Source organism: Carcharodon carcharias, chromosome 14, assembly GCF_017639515.1.
Source record: "Carcharodon carcharias isolate sCarCar2 chromosome 14, sCarCar2.pri, whole genome shotgun sequence".
In the NCBI taxonomy this organism is placed as follows: domain Eukaryota; kingdom Metazoa; phylum Chordata; class Chondrichthyes; order Lamniformes; family Lamnidae; genus Carcharodon; species Carcharodon carcharias.
The window spans coordinates 32,954,368-32,972,927 of record NC_054480.1 but is presented as its reverse complement, the minus strand read 5'-3'; the positions used below and the strand labels follow the sequence as shown (position 1 = coordinate 32,972,927).

Sequence of the window (18,560 nt, the reverse complement as noted above, 5' to 3'; positions counted from 1 at the left end):
TTAATGCTTGGGAGGAGCTAGTTACCAATTGTTCAAAATGGCAGTGACTTTTCCATCAAGCTACATCACGCTTTGAGTCACAATGTCTCAATGATGAGGCAGAGCAGCAGCAGGGAAAAAAAGGAAGCTAGTTCTGCACTGCAGATCCCATTGCCTCATGGGACATCCTGCCCATGTGCCCAAAGATATGTGGGTCAAGAATCAGCCTGTTTGATCATATAAAGGCCCATGATAGAAACTCACAAGCCTGAACAGACATCATCTTTGAATCAAGGGGTAGCCTATGACAATTATAGGCACATTCTATTCAATCTTTATATTTTTCATTAGTCAGCGTGTGATGTCTGAAGACTGACAGAAAGGAAGCATGTAGCTAAGCGTGTTAGTTTTGTAACTATTATGTTAGAATTTGAATTGCCTTTCATGATGTTTGATACAGTACTGACATTTATTCATTTTCTCTGTTTCGCTGATGTTGTTTAAAAATGTAGTAAATAACAAAGAGACTGTGTCATGCAAGAACTTTAAGGGTTCCCATGGCACACAAATATTGAACAAAATCAGAAAATTATAAAAGTATACAGCAGATCAGCCAAAATCTATAAATAGATGAGACAATGTTTTAGATGTAGACATTTTTCCAGAACTGAAACATGCAAGGTTTTAGGGGGCTGTAATATCACATATTTAATAAGCATACAAGGTGGCTTCAGCATTGCAACAATGCTAAGTTAGTATGTAAATAGAACATTAAGGCACAAAGTTAGTGGTGATCTGAGACTGCAAAGGACCACAACTTTACAGTGGCAGAGGATCTTAAGGCCATTGGCAAAGAAACAAGAGGCGATATTGAAAAAACATTTTTATGCAGCAAATTATGATCTGGAATGTACTGCCTGACAGGGCGGAGGAAGCAGAATCCATAATAATTTTCAAATGGTAATTTTTGAATACTGGAAAAGGAGAAATTCCAGTTCACCAGCTTGATTCTTGTGATGACAGGATTGACCTATGAGAGAGATTAAGAAAACTGGCCCTGCATTCTCTAGAGTTTAGAAGAATGTGAGGTGATCTCATTGATGCAAACAAAATTCTTACAGGGCTTGACAGGGTAGATGCAGGAAGGATGTTTCTGCTGACTGGTAGACCATTTAAGACTGAGGTGAGGAGGAATTTATTCACTCAGAGGGTGGTGAATCCTTGGAGTCCTCTACTCCAGGGCACTGTGGAGGCTCAGTCATTGAGTATGTTCAAGACAGAAATCGATAGATTTCTAGATAATTAAGATATCAATGGATATGGGGATAGTGCGGGAAAATGCCATTGAGGTAGAAGATCAGTCATTATCTAGTTGAATAGCAGAGCCAGCTCAAAGGGCAGATTGGCCTGCTCCTGCTCCTATGTTCCCATATTCCTATGTTCCTGAACTATGGCAGAAAAAGGGGGAGGTGACACTAAATAAATAGCTCTTTCAGAGAGAAGGCACAGGCACACTGGACCGAATGACTTCCGGCTGTGCTGTATCATTCTATGATCCAATGACTTTCTTTTCCAAGCTATACTTGCACTATAGCTGAGGGTATATCAGTGTGAAGAAACTGATGTGCAAATGCACACTAAGGTTGGGAAAACAATAGGCATTGCAATCATAGGGAGAAAATAAATGACTATTTTTAAAAACTCAACTGCAAATACTTAACAAAAATAAGTCATAAGAAAGATCTCAGTTTCTGCTGCTTAACCCTTCACCAAAGGGGCAATTTAAAGTGTTGAAACGTCAGCATTGGCTGTTGGCCAATGGGAGGGAAGGTGTGACCTCAGTTCCGGTGACATCACGGATGACACGTGGATTCCAAGATGGCGCAGACGAGGGTAAGAGGAAAAGTCTCCCCCACCCCCTCCCCCCCCATCCTTCATAGCCATAACAGCTCTTGTGCTGGCTGTCAGGTTGTGGGGGGGAAGGTGGCATGAACGAGGGGCTTTGCTAGAAGCCGCAAGCGGCTGCGGGATTTCAGGATTAAAGCAGCGTTGAGAGCATTCTTTTCGCTCAATTCCGTCAGTTAACGATGGCCTAAGAGACCGGCTCTCGGCGGCTTTTCATGCAGGGATTGAGTAATAAAGGAAGCAGGCACTCCGGGTGAGATGAATAGAGCGGGTTCGGGCTCTACTCATCCGTTTGCCCTCCTCACATCATCTCCTGTATTTCCCACACCCCCCCCCCCCCCCCCCCCCCTCCCTTTTCCCTCAACAAACCTTCGCATTTTGCACGGGTCACTTTTAACTTTCGGAATGTGGTACCAACCCATCAACGCAGCAAGTGCACTTCACAAAACCCTCGTATTTTACGCCTATGATTGTGGAAGTGCTTTGTTGGTATTGCATTTCGAATGTGTTGACGTTAAATGTTTGGGCTGTTATGTTAGTCATGGCTGTAAATAAGTTATTGGAAGTTTATTTGAAATAAATTGTAGGCAAGGGCTGTATGAAATAGTTTGATTTTCATGGGGCTATCATTTTTTTTCCGGGGGTTTCTGGGGATGCATCAACAATTTTACAAGGGATTGATTGGCATTGTTTGTATTTTTCCCCCAAGAGAGTCCCCAGCAGTGCAAAGGTATTTGTAGGTGGTGCTTCTCGGGAGTGTTTCGTCAGTTCTGTTTTCTGGGGGGCTGGCAGGATGTCCAGGAAATTTGCTTGGTAGATTCTTGGTACATGTTAGCATTTGGAGAGGGATCTTAGGTGTTTATCACTATTTTCAAAGGAGTTCTTGTAAAAGTCAAGACATGTTGGTATGAAAAATACTGTTTTGATATAAAGACTTATATGGTTTGCTGTTAACGACTTTTAGTCTATCTTGAAAGGATGATAAATGAATACTGATCTTGTAAAAACTTCACAAAGGATGTTAGATGTTCAGAAATTGGTTCACTTTTTTGAACTTAGTGCAAGAAATAGATAATAGCTATTTTATTCCAGGAGGAGGTGGTGGCATAATGGTAATGTCATTGAACTGGTAATCCAGAGGCCTAGGCTAATGCTCTGAGTTCCAATCCCACCATGGCTATTAAAAAATCTGTAATTGAAAGCTAGTCTTAGTAATGGCATATCAACTACAACATGCCAACTATCATTGATTTTTGTAAAAACCCATCTGGTTCACTAACATCCTTTAGGCAAGGAAATCTGCCATCTTTACCTGGCCTGATCTATGTGTGACCCATGCTTGACTGTTAACTGACCTCTGAAATGGCCTGGCAAGCCACTCAGTTTAAGGGCAATTAGAGATGGGCAACAAATGCTGGCCCTGCCAGAAATGCCTTCATCTCATGAAAGAATAAAGATAGAAAAAGTGCCTGGTTTCATGAATAAAACTGAAACATACTTGGAGCAATTCCATGTTTATGATGTGGATGTGTTCAGCACTTGTAGAATAAGCAGTCGGAGGCAAATCTATATTAGGATAGTAATTCTGAATATAGTTATTGTTGCATGAAATTATTTTCCACTTGAGTATGAAATGTTCTTGCTGCAGTTATGGCTCTCTTATTGACAGGAATGCTTGCAAATGGTCAGCAGTATTTTTGCATTTTATCAAAAATTATGAGAAGTACTGAAGACACCTCGTCAGAGCCTGAAAAAATGTATTCCATTATAAATGCATGTCAAATATAAGAGTCACATAAATGTTAATATTTAATAAGCATTCAGAATGTTAGTAAAATTCTATGGTTAATGTTTCAAATTGATGGCCTTGCTTCAGAACAGGAGAGCTGACTAAAGGATATTGATATGAAACATTAACTTTGTTTCTCTCTCCACACATACTGCCTGGCCCGAGTATTTCTAGCATTTTCTGTTTTTATTTCCGATTTCCAGCATCTACATCTGTATTTTAAGTAAAATCCTTTTGTATTTGGTTGAACTTTGGTTCGTTTATGTTAGAAAGATTGAAAATGTGAAGATGCCCTGTCGATCGTGGTGAAGTCTGAACAATCTGATTTATGCATCTGATGTTTAACACTTAAATATAAAGTCAAATCATCAGAAAATAAATGCAGATTTGGAGACCATTAGCTTCCATTCAAAACAATCTTTGGCATTCAGTTGTTTCTTGAATAATTCCAAGATTCTTGGCTCAATCGTTGTACCTGGAAGTCCATTCATGTGTGTTGAAGTTCTTAACTTCAGTCCTAAATGCAAGAGGATCCCTTTTTGTTTAAAAAATATGTTGTTACAAAGATAATATTTGACTTGAGTGCCTCTCCTGAGACAGTTTTCCCTTTTATTTATTGAATATTTTAAAATTTGAGTCCTGATAACTTGTGTGCAAATCTGATTCCAAAAGTGTAGCAGTTGAAGTCATGTCAGTTGATACTTTCAGCAGTCCTCAGTTTTTATAACCTCTTTAGGTATTTGATTCAGTTCCATTATATTGTACCCATCAGGTTTCTTCATCTCCCGTTGGGCCATGGAACTTGTGTAAGGGCTCCTTATGGTAAGACTCACTGTTGCAGGAGTGTAAAGTGAGTTGACTGTTAATCGATGATACTTCATTTATTTTGCTGTTATTTGAGAAACAGAAATGAAGGGCCAAGGTGCATATTTCAAGACATCATTGAGGTTAAAAAGAATAAAAGGAGAAGACCAGGTTATGCCAAACCTGGGTTGCAAAGCCTGTGGATCGTAGGAGAAAAGAAGGACTAGTGGGGTAAAGAAAAAAAAGCTTGTATTTATATATCACCTGCCAGGACCTCAGGCTGCCCCAAGTGCTTTACAGTCAATGATTCATGGGGAGTTCCACGGCTCTGAGGTCCTGGAAAAGAATAGGAAGAAAAAGAAGAATGTGCTGTGGATGTACATTATCAGTAAGGAAAAATAGAGGAAAATAAATAATGTTTAGATTGATAAACATGTTTAGTTAGATCTAGTGTATTTAACTAAATGCTTAAGTGAATAGCTGAACTTATGTGCAAAGTTTTTGTACTGCAGATATGTAGCGCTTAAAATAATCAAAGTGTAAAACTGCCATAATTGTAATGTGCTTGTGACGTGGACAGGTCTAAGTTATTACTATAATGCTGTATCACTGGAATCTGGAGCCCTACTCACCAAGGACAAAGTTGAGATAATCCAAAAATGTTCAGAGTTTGAAGGAAGTTTTGTCCCAACAAATGAGGCTGAATTCAAACTCATGGTCCAGAGATGAAAGAATAGTATGTTGCTGCCAACACACTGTCCCATATTTAGTCTATAATTTATAGAGAACACTGTGTTACTTAAAACAAATACACCTATGTTTGAATCTGACAAGGTTGAAGCATCTGCCTCTCCACACAGTAGAACTACAAAGTGCAATTACAGGAATGCTGGTGGGACCAGGAAATGCCAGAACATAACAATTCTTTTCAGGAAGGAAACCATTTTAAAAATGTTGCTCAAAGCTTGTGCCTTTTTTTTTGAATGTAGCATAAACTCTTAAATTGGGTTAATTCAGGAATATTAGATCTGAATAAAATGATCAGTCTTTGGACTTCAGTAACAGCACAAAGGACATTCAGACCATCAAGCTTGCTCTGTTATTTTCGGTTTATTTAGGTTCACATAATTTTCTTCATCTTGTTTTCTTCTGTCTTGCTGCTTACCTTTTTTGTTTTACTCCATTTTGTATCAAGATTATGTGATGGCTTGAATAATTTAAATATATTTTCCTTGGGCTGGTTGATTTTACATAGAATGTTTAGCAGACAAACTAGCCATTCAGCCCAACTGGTCTATTCTGGTGTTTTCACCACACAAGCCTCCACATACTCTTAATTGCCTCGTCCAAAACTCCTCTTAAGCAGTCCCTCAGGATTAAGGATGACTTGCTTCCACTCTCGTTTGGTGGCTCCTGAGATGGTTGATAAGTTGGATGTGCGGTCTGCAGACTCTGTCACGTATGGGGTAGGTGGTGCCTGAAAGTCAGGTAGATGAGTTGTTCGAAGGTTAGTGCACTCCCTTGACTTTACCTCTGGGTGTCCCCAGTGAAGTCTCTTGATGTGTTCGGTGCTTCCCTAAATTAACCTTCTCCACTTTGGTCGCTCGCAGATTAGGTACTCCCATGAGTCAGTGGGGATGTTTGACCTCCTTCAGGTATGCCTCGAGGACATCCCCAAAGTGTTCCCGCTGTCCTCCTGAGAGTCTCCTGTGACCAAGTTCAGAATAGAGCAGTTGCTTGGGAGTCTGATGTCAGGCATATGAGCAACATGTCCTGCCCAGTGGAGCTGGTTTTGAATGATTAGAGTGATGTTAGACACGTTGGTTTGGGAGAGGACAATTCTGTTAGACTGCCTTTCTTACCACTGGATTTGGAGGATCTTGTGAAGGCACCGCTGGTGGTACTTCTCCAGTGCTTTGAGGTGGCTGCTGTAGTTTGTCCAAGTCTCCGGAGCATATTGGAGCACAGGGATCACTGCTGCCTAATAAACCATGACCTTTGTCTTGGTCCTCATCCTGGTCCTCAAATACTCTTTTCCTCAGTCGGCCAAAGGCTGAGCTGGCAGATTGGAGGCAGTGATGAATTTTATCATCCATGTCTGTCTTTGTCCTGAGGAGGCTCCTGAGATATGGAGAATGGTCCCCATTTTCCAGGATTTCGCAATTGATCTTAATTGGAGGAGAGGTGTTTCGCTGTTGGAGCGGGTTCAAAGAGATCCTTAGTTTTCCAGGTGTTGTTGAAAGGCCTACTTTCTTAGTTGTTTCAGTGACGAAGTCAGTAATGACCTGAAGCTCATTTACTCAAACTACCTTTTTATTCACTGCTTCCTTTTAGATGAATCAAACTTCCCCTTAATTATATCAAATCTATCTGCTTCAGCTCCCCTTGTGTTAGTGGGTGAATTCTTTATTTGATTGATTGGTAAGTTGCTCTTTTGTATTTATATGCCCTTGTTCTGGACTGTATCATAAGTGGAAACGGTTTCTCCACAACCTCCTGATCAAACCCATTCATAGTTTTAAAGACCTCTTTTAGATTTCCTCTTAGTCTTTTTTCCATAGAAAATAGACTAAACTTTCTCCGTCTTCTCTGACAGTTATTTCCTCTCAATTCTGGTGACATCCTTGTAAATCATTTCTGCATTTCTCCAGTGCTTCAATACCCTTTTAGTAATATGGAGACCAGAACTGCAAACAATATGCCAAGTGTAGTCTCATAATTGTCTCTCTAAATTTAACATGACCTTCTTGCTTTTGTATTTTGTTCATCTAGAATTTTTAAAATTTGGGATGTGGGCATCGCTGGCTAGGCCAGCATTTATTGCCCATCCTTAATTGCCCTTGAGAAGGTGGTTCTGAGCTGCCTCTTGAACTGCTGCAGTCCATATGGTGCAGGTATACCCACAATGCTGTCAGGGAGCGAGTTCCAGGATTTTGACCCAATGACAGTGAAGGAACGGTGATATGTTTCCAAGTCGGGATGGTGAGTGGCTTGGAGGGGAACTTCCAGATGATGGTGTTCCCATCTGTCTGCTGCCCTTATATTTCTAGATGGTAGTGGTCGTGGGTTTGGAAGGTGCTGTCTAAGGAGGTATGGTGAGTTCTTGCAGTGCATCTTGTAGATGGTACACACTGTTGCACTATGCGTCGGCGGACGGAGTGAACGTTTGTAGAAGGGGTGCAGTCAAGCAGACTGCTTTGTGCTGGATGATGTCAAGCTTCTTGAGTGTTGTTGGAGCTGCATTCATCCAGGCAAGTGGAGAGTATTCCAACACACCCCGACTTGTGATAAACTCAGCACTTTGATTTCACACTTCATGGACTAACCTGCTTGCATTGTGACCTGCATTCCAGATCTCTGTCCTACTTAGTTCTTGGTTTCCAGGATATAAGCACCTTCCTTATTCCTCTTAGCTAAATTGAACTAATTTACAGTTAGCTGTATTGAACTTAATTTGCCATCCATTTGCCCACTCTGTAAGCCTGCTTATGTCCCATACTTTGGGGTAGTTCTCCATGTTATTAGCTATCGCCCCACATCTACCCCTCCAACTTGATATCATCTGGTCTGTTCCAAAAAATAACAGCCAAATGCGAAGTAATTGATCCTTGCTGTCTAGGTTGTGATTTACTGAGCTTATAATAATGTCTTCTGTACGTTGATGAATTTATTGTCTTGTGTGATTTTAAAAGTGTGTCCACCTCCTATTACAGCACATACATTTGCCTTATTAATTGTTTGCAGTTCATTGGCTTATTATCTAGCATATCAGTTCTGCACTTAGTTTTAGGGAATGAAACTGGGCAGGTAGGGGTATCAGTGGGAGACCATTTTTAAGATCATAATTCAGTTAGTGGTTTCTTGAAAGTGTAGGGCTGAAATGAAAAATATAAATTAGGAAAACAAAGAGAAGCCACAATAAAATATTAGGAAATAAAATACATAAAGAGCAAGACGACTAGGGAAAGATCAGCCCAATTGGAGACCAAAAGGGTAATTTGTGTGGTGGGAGAAGATTTGGGCATGGCTCCTAATGAATACTTTGTGTCAGTCTTCACAAAAGAGGGTGACAATGCAGACATTGTAGTTGAGGAGGAAAAGTGTGAAATATTGAATGGAATAAACAGTGAAAGAAAATATTAAGGGATTAGCATCTTTGGTGACAGATAAATCGCCAGGCCCAGATCTAATGTATCCCAGACTGCTAAAAGAAGTAAGAAAGGAAATAGGGGAGGCCATTATTTTTCAATCCTTGTTGGCTGTGGGTGTGGTGCTGTAGAATTCCTAACTTTTTTATTAGGAGAGACTGAGTAAGTACAGGCCAGTCAGCTGAATTTTGGCGATGTGCAAGTTATTGGAAAACATTGAGGGACAGTATAAATTGTTCTAATCTGGAAAGCGAGGTGAAGGTCAGCAGTGGAGCCAATCTTTACGCAGTCTTACATTTATTTAGAGTAGAACAGAACAAGCAAACACCACCCAACTCAACCATATAGTTTCAATATGTCTCTCTTTATAAGTGCTCAAATGAAACCCCAGTTAATGTCCACTATGTACAATGTTATGGCCACGTGAAGGGGGGTGGGTGGTAAAATGACCTTCTTGTAATACCACTCCAAGTCTGCTTAACCATTTACGCGCTGATTGCAAAGAAACCAGTCTGGCAGGCTTTCTTGAGATTAAAACAAAAAGGGATTCGTTTTTATTGAGTTGAAAACCTGCCCAGGTAAAGATATAAAAATATTTAAATGAGTAATTCTGCGCATCTCGACCTTTGCAACACACACACACGCGCAAGCATGCAGAATTACAAGCTGTATAGTAGGTAGTTATTCTCTTAGCTAAATTAAAGTTTAATGCTGAAAAGCACAAGTTGAGAATTCACTATTTGCGTGCTTGTCTGTGGCAAATTTTTCCCCACAGTGGCCTTGAGATTTCAGAGTTAAAGCCCATGTAAAATTGCAATTGCTGGAGACAATTTCTTTTTAAACATAATCTGTCTTTTCCGAAAAGTTGATTCTTACGGCACCTGGGATGAATACCACTGTGCTGAATTTTAAACTGGAATAGAGATAGGGTCTTAACTTGGGAGAGAAGAGAAGGAAGTTTGTTACTGCTTCACTGGCTGATTTTTCAGATCCTGTTATAGCAGCTTGCATGCTGTGTTAAATGAGATTTCAAAAATGGTTACTCCAGTCATGTGCTCACTGTCCCAATAATGGATTCAGAAAACATTTGTTAGCTGATATCTGGACAGACCATGGCTTTTGCTTCGTGGCTGATGTGATTAGATTCTGTAATGTCCCAACCATTAACTCCTTGAATATCCATTATCCATCTTGATGAGATAAGAAAACACCTTTCCATTTAGTTGCTATAACTATACTTTCTCTGCTTGAGAGGTAGCCTTACTGAAATGTAAATGTGAGGTCCAGAACAGTTTTTCAGTAAATCCTTTTGAGGTAGTTCTTGACATTTGCAGGTGTGGAATTCTGTGAGGTATCTAGACATATTTGAATCGCAGTTCAGATCAGAACTTTCCAGAAACTGGTCAACTTGCAATATTAAACATCAGGTGACTTGTGACAGCCATCTTAAGTCAGTGTCTTTTCTTGCTTTTAAAAAGTCCTCTTTAAACAGTTCAATATATGTTTGATCAGCCGGTGAAATTACAGATTGATATCACTCATGCACAAGTCACATCATTGTGACAACAATTATTGCAAATTGAAATTTAAAAAGGCATGGATTAATCAGGCAGTTACTTGTTATGGGAAGGTCATACCTCACCAATAGTTGAATTTTTTTGAGGAAGTGACAAGGAGAGACGAGGGTAATGTATTTGATGTAGAGTACAGGATTTTAGCAAGGCTTCTGACAAGTAAAAGTCCATGGGATGCAAAGGAATGTGGCAAGTTGGGACTAAAATTGGCTTAGAGGAAACAAACTAATGGTCGAGCATTTTTCTGACTGGAAGACTGTTTCCAGTGGCATTGCTCGTGGCTCAGTATTGTCGTCTTTGATTTTCATGGTATATATCAATGATTTAGACTTAAATGTGGGGGGTATGATTCAGAAGTTTGCAGATTATAAAAATTGACTGTGTAGTTAACAGTGAGGAAGAAAGCTGTAGACTGCTGGATGATATCAATGGATTGGTCATGTGGGCAGAAAAACCAAATGAAAACAGGGACTGCAGGGAGGATGAGCAAACTGACCATGCCATTGTGATGCAGGGAGGCATTCAAGTGGGGGGATGCAAAATGGAATGTTGTAGTAGCAGACAGTATAGTTAGGGGGATGGATACTTTTCTCTGCAGCTGAGAGCATGAGTCCTGAAGGCTCTGTTGCTGGCCTGATGGCCAGGGTTAAGGACATCTCAAGGCTGGAGAGAGCTGGGAGTGGAGGGGAAGGATCCATTTGCCGTGGGCACGAATTACATAGGTAGGATTACAAAAAAGGTTCTGCTGAGGGAGTATGAGCAGCTAGGGACCAAATTTAAAAAGCAGAATCACAAAGGAGTAATCTCTGGATTACTACCTGAGCCATGAGCAAAATGACAGAGAGTAAATAAGATCAGAGAGTTGAATCTGTGGCCCAAATATTGGTGTGGCAGAAATGGGTTTTGATTCATGGGTGACTGGCACCAGTATTAAGGAAAGATGGATGGCCTTCACCTGAACTGGACTGAGACCAGTATCTTGGCGAATTAAGGACATAACATAAGAAATAGGAACCGGAGTAGCCCATCTGGCCCCACAAGCCTGCTCTGCCTTTCAACAAGATCATGACTGATCATCTTGTATTTCAATTTCCACATTCCGGATAACTCTTGATTCTTTTCCTTAACAAAAATCCATCTACCTCTGCCTTAAAAATATTCAATGACCCTCCTCCACTGCCTTCAGGGGCAGACTTCCAAAGTCCCACAATCCTCTGAGAAAAATTTCTCCTCATCTCTGTCCTAAAAGGGCAACCCCTAATTTTAAAACAGTGACCCCCAGTTCTGGACTCACCCACAAGAGAGGAAACATCTTTTCGACGTCCACCTTGGCAAGGCTTTTCAGGATCTTGTATACTTAAATCAAATCACCCCTCACTCTTCTAAACTCCAGTGGAAGCAAGCCCAGCCTGTTCAACCTTTCCTCATAAGACAACCCACTCTTTCCATGTATCAATTTAGTAAACCTCCTCTGAACCACCTTCAATGCATTTACATCTTTCCTTAAATACGGAGACCAAAACTGCAAACAGTATTCGAGGTGCGATCTCACCAATGCCCTGTATAACTGAAGCATAACATTTTTATGTTCAATTCCCCCTCGTAATAAAGGGTAGAATTCCATTAGCCTTCTTAATTACTTGCTTTATCTGCATACTAACTTCTTGTGACTCATGCACTAGAACACTTAGATCCCTCTGCACCTCAGAATTATGCAGCCGTTCTCCATTTAAGTAATACTGTTTTTTTTATTCTTCCTGCCAAAGTGAACAACTTCATACTTTCCCACATTAAACTCCATTTGCCAGATCCTTGCCCACTCTCAACTTATCTATAGCCATCGGCAATTTCCTTATGTCCTCTTCAGAACATACTTCAGGACCTATCTTTATGTCCTCTGCAAATTTAGCTGCCATGTCTTCGCTCCCCTCACCTTAAGTCATTGATGTAAATCGTAAAAAGGTGAGGCCCCAGCACAGACCCTTCTGGGACTCCACTCATCACATCCTGCCAATCTGAAAAAGATCCATTTATGCATACTCTCTGCTTTCTGCCAGCTAGCCAATCTTCTACCATGCTAATATGTTAACCCCTACACCATGCGCTTTTATTTTACATAACAACCTTTGAAGTGGTACCTTATCAAATGTCTTGTGGAAATCCAAGTACAGTACATCCACAGGCTCCCCTTTATCAACCGTGCATGTTACTCCTTCAAAAAACTCTTAACACATTGGTTAAATATGATTTTCTTTTAACAAAACCATGCTTGACTCTTCCCACTTAGCTTGAGCTCTTCTAAATGCCCAGCTATGACCTCCTCAATGATCGATTCTAACAACTTCCTCATGACAGACATCAAGCTACGTGGCCTATGGTTTCCTGTTTCCTACGTCCCTCCCTCTTTGAATAGAGGCGTTATATTTGCTACTTTCCAGTCTGATGGAGCCTTTCCAGAATCTAGCAAATTTTGGAAAATTAACACCAGTGCATCAACTACCTCATTAGCCACCTCTTCTAAGACCCTAGGATATAGTCCATCGGGACCCGGAGACTTGCCAGCCCACAGTTCCATCAATTTGCTCAGTGCTGTTTCCCTAGTGGTTTCAATTTCACTCTCTCCCTTTTACTTCTGAATTCGCAGCAATCCCTAGAATATCTTTTGTATCCTCTATAATGAACACACAAGCAAAATATTTGTTCATTTCTTTTGCCATTTCCTTATTATCTATTAATTCCCCACTCGCTCTCTGGAGGACCAACACTCATTATACTTACTCTTTTCCTTTTTAAATACCTGTAGAAACTCTTGCTATCTTTTTTTACATTACTAGCTAGCTTCTCATACTCTAATTTATTTCTTCTGGATAACCTTTTAGTCATTCTTTGCCATTCTTTATATTCTGACCAATCATCTGTCCTCTCACTTATCTTTGCGGAGTTGTATGCTTTTTCCTTAAGTTTAATGCTTTCCTTAACCTCTTTAGTTAACCACGGATGGTGGGTCCTCCCCTTAGAATTTTTCTTTATAAAAGGAATGTACTTATTCTGAGTACTCTGAAATATCCCCTTAAATGTCTGGCATCAGAATTGAATAACTAGGGCTGTAAAAAAGGCTTTAAATTAAATAATAGTGGTGGGGGGGGAGGGGGGAAGATTTGGAAAGTTGATGAGAAAGGACAAAGTAATAATGCAGGGCAACAATATGGGTAATGAATGACCATAGTGTGACAGGAAAGGACAGAGCATGCAAACATAAGGGTGCACCAGCAAATAAGATCAGAGTAGGGAAAAATGGTAAAAAGATAGAATGAAAGGCTCGTTATCTGAATGCATGCAGCACTCGTAACAGGATGGATGAATTGGTAACAAAAGTAGAAGTAGGTAAGTATATGATATGATTGCCAATACAGAGACATGGTTGCTAAGTGTCCATGGCTGGGACCCGAATATTCAAGGGTATTTGACATTTCGGAAAGACAGAAAGAAAGGAAAAAGAGTTGGGGTAGCTCTGTTAATCAAGGATGAGGTCAGTACAGTAGTGAGAGGGGGTCTTGGTTTGGAGGATTAAAATATAGGATCAGTTTGGGTGTAGATAAGAAATAGCAAATGAAAGAAGTTACTGATGGGAATGGTTTAGGGGTCCCTTGACAATTGCTACACTGTAGGACAGAGTATAAATCAAGAAATAATGGGAGCTTGTAAGAAGATACTGCAACGATCGTGAAGATTTTATTCTTCATATAGACTGGACAAATCAAATTGGCAAATGCAGCCTGAATGATGAGTTCATAGAGTGTATCCTGCACGGTTTGTCAGAATAGTATGTTCTGGAACCAACCAGGGAATGGGCTGTTTAAGACCTGGTAATGTGTAATAAAACTGAATTAATAAATGACCTCAGAGTAAAGGATCTTCTGGGTAAGAGTGACGATAGCATGATAGAATTTCACATTTAGCTTAAGGGTGAGAAACATGGCTGTAAGACTAGTGTCTTCAGCTTAAATAAAGGCAATTGTAAGAATATGAGTGCAGAGTTGGCTAAAGTGGATTGGGAAGTAGTTAAGAGTTAAGACAGTAGAGCTCACATTTGAGATATTTTATTACTCTCAACAAAGATTCCATTGAGGAAGAAAGACTATGAGAAGGATGCACCATCTGTAGCCAACTAAGGAAGTTAAGGCTGGTTCAGATTGGAAGAAAAGTTGTACAATGCTGCAAAGAGTAATGATAGGCCAGCGCATACTGGGGAAAAAAATTAGAAATTAGCAAAGATGACCCAAAAAAAAGGAGAAATCGGAGTATGAAACAAAACTAGCAAGAAATATAATAACAGGCAGTAAAAGCTTCTACAAGTATATAAAAAGGAAAGGAGCAGTGACAGTAAACATTGGTCCCTTAGAGGGTGAGATTGGGGAATTGGTAAGCAAGAAAATGGCAGAGAATTTGAACAAGTATTTTGTATCTGTCTTCACAGTAGAAGACACAACAGCATACCAAGAATAGTAGAAAAGCAGGTGGCAAAAGGGAGAGAGGAACTTAAAACAATCACAATCACTAGAGTATAAGTACTAGGAAAATTATTGGGACTAAAAGCTGACAAGTCCGCTGGACCTCATGGCCTGCGTGCTAGAGTCTTAAAAGCAGTGGCTATAGTGTTAGCAGATGCATTGGTTGTAATCTTCCAAAATTCCCTCGATTCTGCAAATGTCCCCGTGGATTTGAAAGTCACGTTTGTAGCACCACTATTCAAGAAATGGGAGAGACAGAAACCAGGAAACTATAGGCCAGTTGGTCATTGGGAAAATGCTATAATCCATTAATAAGGACATAATAGCAAGACGTTTAGAAAATCATAATGCCATCGGTCAGAGTCAGCATGGTTTTGTGAAAAGGAAATTGTGTTTGGCAAATTTATTATAGAGTCCTTTGAGAATGTAACAGGCAGGGGGGATAAAGAGGAGCCTGTAGATGTAGTGCATTTGGATTTCCAAAAGGCATTTGATAAGGCTCTACATAAAACGTTACTGCAGAAGTTGGGAGCTCATGGTTTTCGGCATTATAAATAAGCATGGATAGAGGATTGGTTAGCTAACAGAAAGCAGGGACAATCCTCGTTTTTGGATTGGAAAATTGTAACTAGTAGAGTGCTGGAGGGATCATTGCTTGGGGCCTCAACAATTTACAATCTATATTCATAAATTGGATGAAAGGACCAACTGTATTGTAGCCAAATTTGCTGATGTCCTAGGCCCAACCATCTTGAGCTTCATTAATGACTGTTCCTCCATCAAAAGTTCAGAAGTGGGGATGTTGGCTGATGATTGCACAATGATCACCATTCGTGACTCCTCAGATGCTGAAGCAGTCTGTGCCCATTTGCAGCAAGACCTGGACAATATTCAGAACAAGTCAGGAGTGTGATGGAATACTCTCTGCTTGCCTGGATGAATGCAGCTCCATAACACTTGAAGCTCAACACCAGCTAGGACAAAGTAGCCTGCTTGATTGGCACCTCATCCACCATCTTAAACGTTCACTCATCCACTGCTGACATACAGTGACAGCTGTGTGTGCTATCTGGAAGATGCACTGCAGCAACTCATCAAGGCTCCTAAGACAGCACCTTGCAGACCCATGACTTCCACCATGTAGAAGGACAAGGACAGCAGATGCATGTGAACACTACCACCTGCAAGTTCCCCTCTAAGCCACACATCACCCTGACTTGGAACTATTTTGCCATTCCTCCACTGTTGCTGGGTCAAAATCCTGGAACTCCCTTCTTAACAGCACTGTGGGTGTAGCTACACATTCAACATTTCAAGACGGCTGCTCACCAACACCACCTCAAGGAAAATTAGGGATGGGCATATAAGCTGGCCTAACCATTGATGCCCATATGCCATGAATGAATAAATTTTTAAAAATAAAAAATAGGAAATAGCTGGAGATATTCTAGCTGGACATATTCTGGAAGATAGCATCACATGAGCTATCTTCAACTGACCCTCTCCCAGACTCCTGCCATTGGTTACCTAACATGTAAATCATCACAGAGTTCCACCTTCCCAAGGCTTTTCACTGTGCCCCAGCTTTGGCTTTTGAAAATCTGGTGATTACAGTCCTCTCCCTAGTAACCACCACCGCCGCCCCCCCAACCCCCCACAGGCAAATAAAATATCAGAGCAGGGACGGAGCATATGCTGGAACTGTTTAAAAAAAAACACTTGTTAGGTCACAGTTAGAGTATTGCATACAGTTCTGGTCATATTATAGGAAGGATGTGACCCTAATAGAATGGGTACAGAAGAGATTGATGAGGTTGTTCGCTTTGAACCAGATAGGCTGGTTTAGTTCCTTTGGAACAGAGGAAGCTGAGAAGAGATTTAATTGAGGGGTATAAAATTATGAGGGGCCTAGATAGAGTGAATAGGATGAATCTATTCCCCTTAGTAGAGAAGTCAGTACCTAGGGGGCATAGATTTAAAGTAATCAGTAGAAGTATTAGAGGGAGTTGCGAATTTTTTTCATCCTGATAGTGGCGGTGGTCTGAACTCACTGCCTGAAAAGGTGGTGGAATTGGAAAGCATGATTGCATTTTAAAAATACTTGGATTTGCACCTGAGGTAACATAGTTTAGACTAAGAGCTTAAAAGTGGGATGAATTAATTACTAATTTAACTCTGATCTATTATTGTGCCCTCAGCAAAATCCATGAGCTGCTTTTCAGGAATGTATATTAGCTTGTGTTTTGATAGATAAATTTGAAGTTTTCTGTTTCCATATTGCAGAAGCTATTGCTTAACCAAAATTTGTTGATTAATTGTAGTTTTATTTGGAAAAGTGACTACTGATATTTTTTAAAGAGATCTAAACACAATGATCTGATTTGCAGCAGTTTTTTTTGACTGGGAGTAATCACTGTTCTTGGATGCAGATCTTGGTGCTCACCAAAAAGCTGATAAAAGCAAAGTAGTTTTGACTGTGTAAATTGAGATAAAAGCTTATTCTAGTGTTTGGCAATTGTTTGTGCTACAGTGTAATCATGATTTAAGTCTGCTTGTTGACTCGATGACTGTTGCCATTTTGCGGGAAGCAGGGGAAAGGAGAGAAACAGAATTCCATGCCCATTATTCTTGACATGGTAAGTCAAGTAGAACTGATTGCAGTTGGCTCAATAAGAACTCACATTATATCAGAAATGATAAAGTGTTTCTTAAACCTTATGATAAATCATCAAAACAGTCTTGACTTGTATAGTTTAAATACTTAGATTGCAGCACAATATTACCTTTCACGAAGCACTGTTTTGATTTAATTAGAATTAATTTGTACTGTAAAAAGTTGGAAGTAACCCTACTGTTAATTGGAAAACTTTAAGTTAACAGTGGGTGTACTTGTTTCCAAATTCATTACAAATGGGTAACATAACTGTAATAAGCTTTTCATTTATCTCTGCCCATAAGGAATAAGAGCTGGAGTAGGCCATTTAGTCCTTTTGAGCAAGCTACGCCATTCAACAAGATCTTCTATCTAAATCAATCTTCCCATATTATCCCTATATCACTTAATTCCCTTAATACCCAAAAATCCATTGACCCCTGTCCTGAATATGCTCAACAACTGAGCATCCATACCTCCCTGGGGAAGAAAATTCCAAAGATTCACAACCATTTGAGTGAAAAAGTTCATCCTCAACCCCATTCTAAATGGCTGACCCCTTATTCTGAGACTGTGGCACCATATGCTAGATTCCCCAGCCAAGACGACATTTTCTCAGCACCTACCCAGTCAAGCCCTTTAAGAATTGTATATGTTTTGTTTAAATTACTTCTCATTTTTTTAAACTACATGGAATGTAGGCCTAGTCTACTCGATGTCTCCTCATAGACAATTCCTTCATCCCAGGAACCAATCTAGTTGAACTTTAATTGCACCCCTCAAGGGCGAGTATATCCTTCCATAAATACAGCAACCAAAACTGCGCACAGTACTCACCAATTCCTTGTATAATTGTAATAAGACGTCTTTATTATTGTACACCAACCCTTAGTAACAAAAGCTAACATACCATTTGCCTTCCTAATTGCTTGCTGTACCTTCATTTACAAAGGACACCCAAGTCTCTGAATGCAAACATTTCCCAGTCTCCATTCAAAAACTATTCAACTTTTTTATTTTTCCTGCCAAAGTGGATAACCTCACACTTCGCCAAATTGGACTTCACCTGCCATGTTCTTTCCCACTACCCAACCTGCCTAAATCCACACCCCCCCCCCACCCGTGGCCACACTGCTTACTTTCTAACCTAACTTGGTATTGCCAACAAACTTAGATACATTAGAAACATAGAAAATA

At 40.2% G+C, this 18,560-nt stretch overlaps 1 protein-coding gene across 1 annotated transcript in view; it reads left to right on the top strand.

Moving 5' to 3' along the window:
* Positions 1–1,816: 1,816 nt before the first annotated feature.
* The window catches only part of tm9sf4 (transmembrane 9 superfamily protein member 4), a 73,761-nt gene continuing 57,017 nt past the window's right edge, over positions 1,817–18,560 (top strand). The window contains exon 1 of the mRNA XM_041204311.1: positions 1,817–1,872. Coding sequence (XP_041060245.1) covers positions 1,858–1,872 — 15 coding nt within the window. The 5' untranslated portion in view covers positions 1,817–1,857. The remainder of the gene's footprint in view (positions 1,873–18,560) is intronic.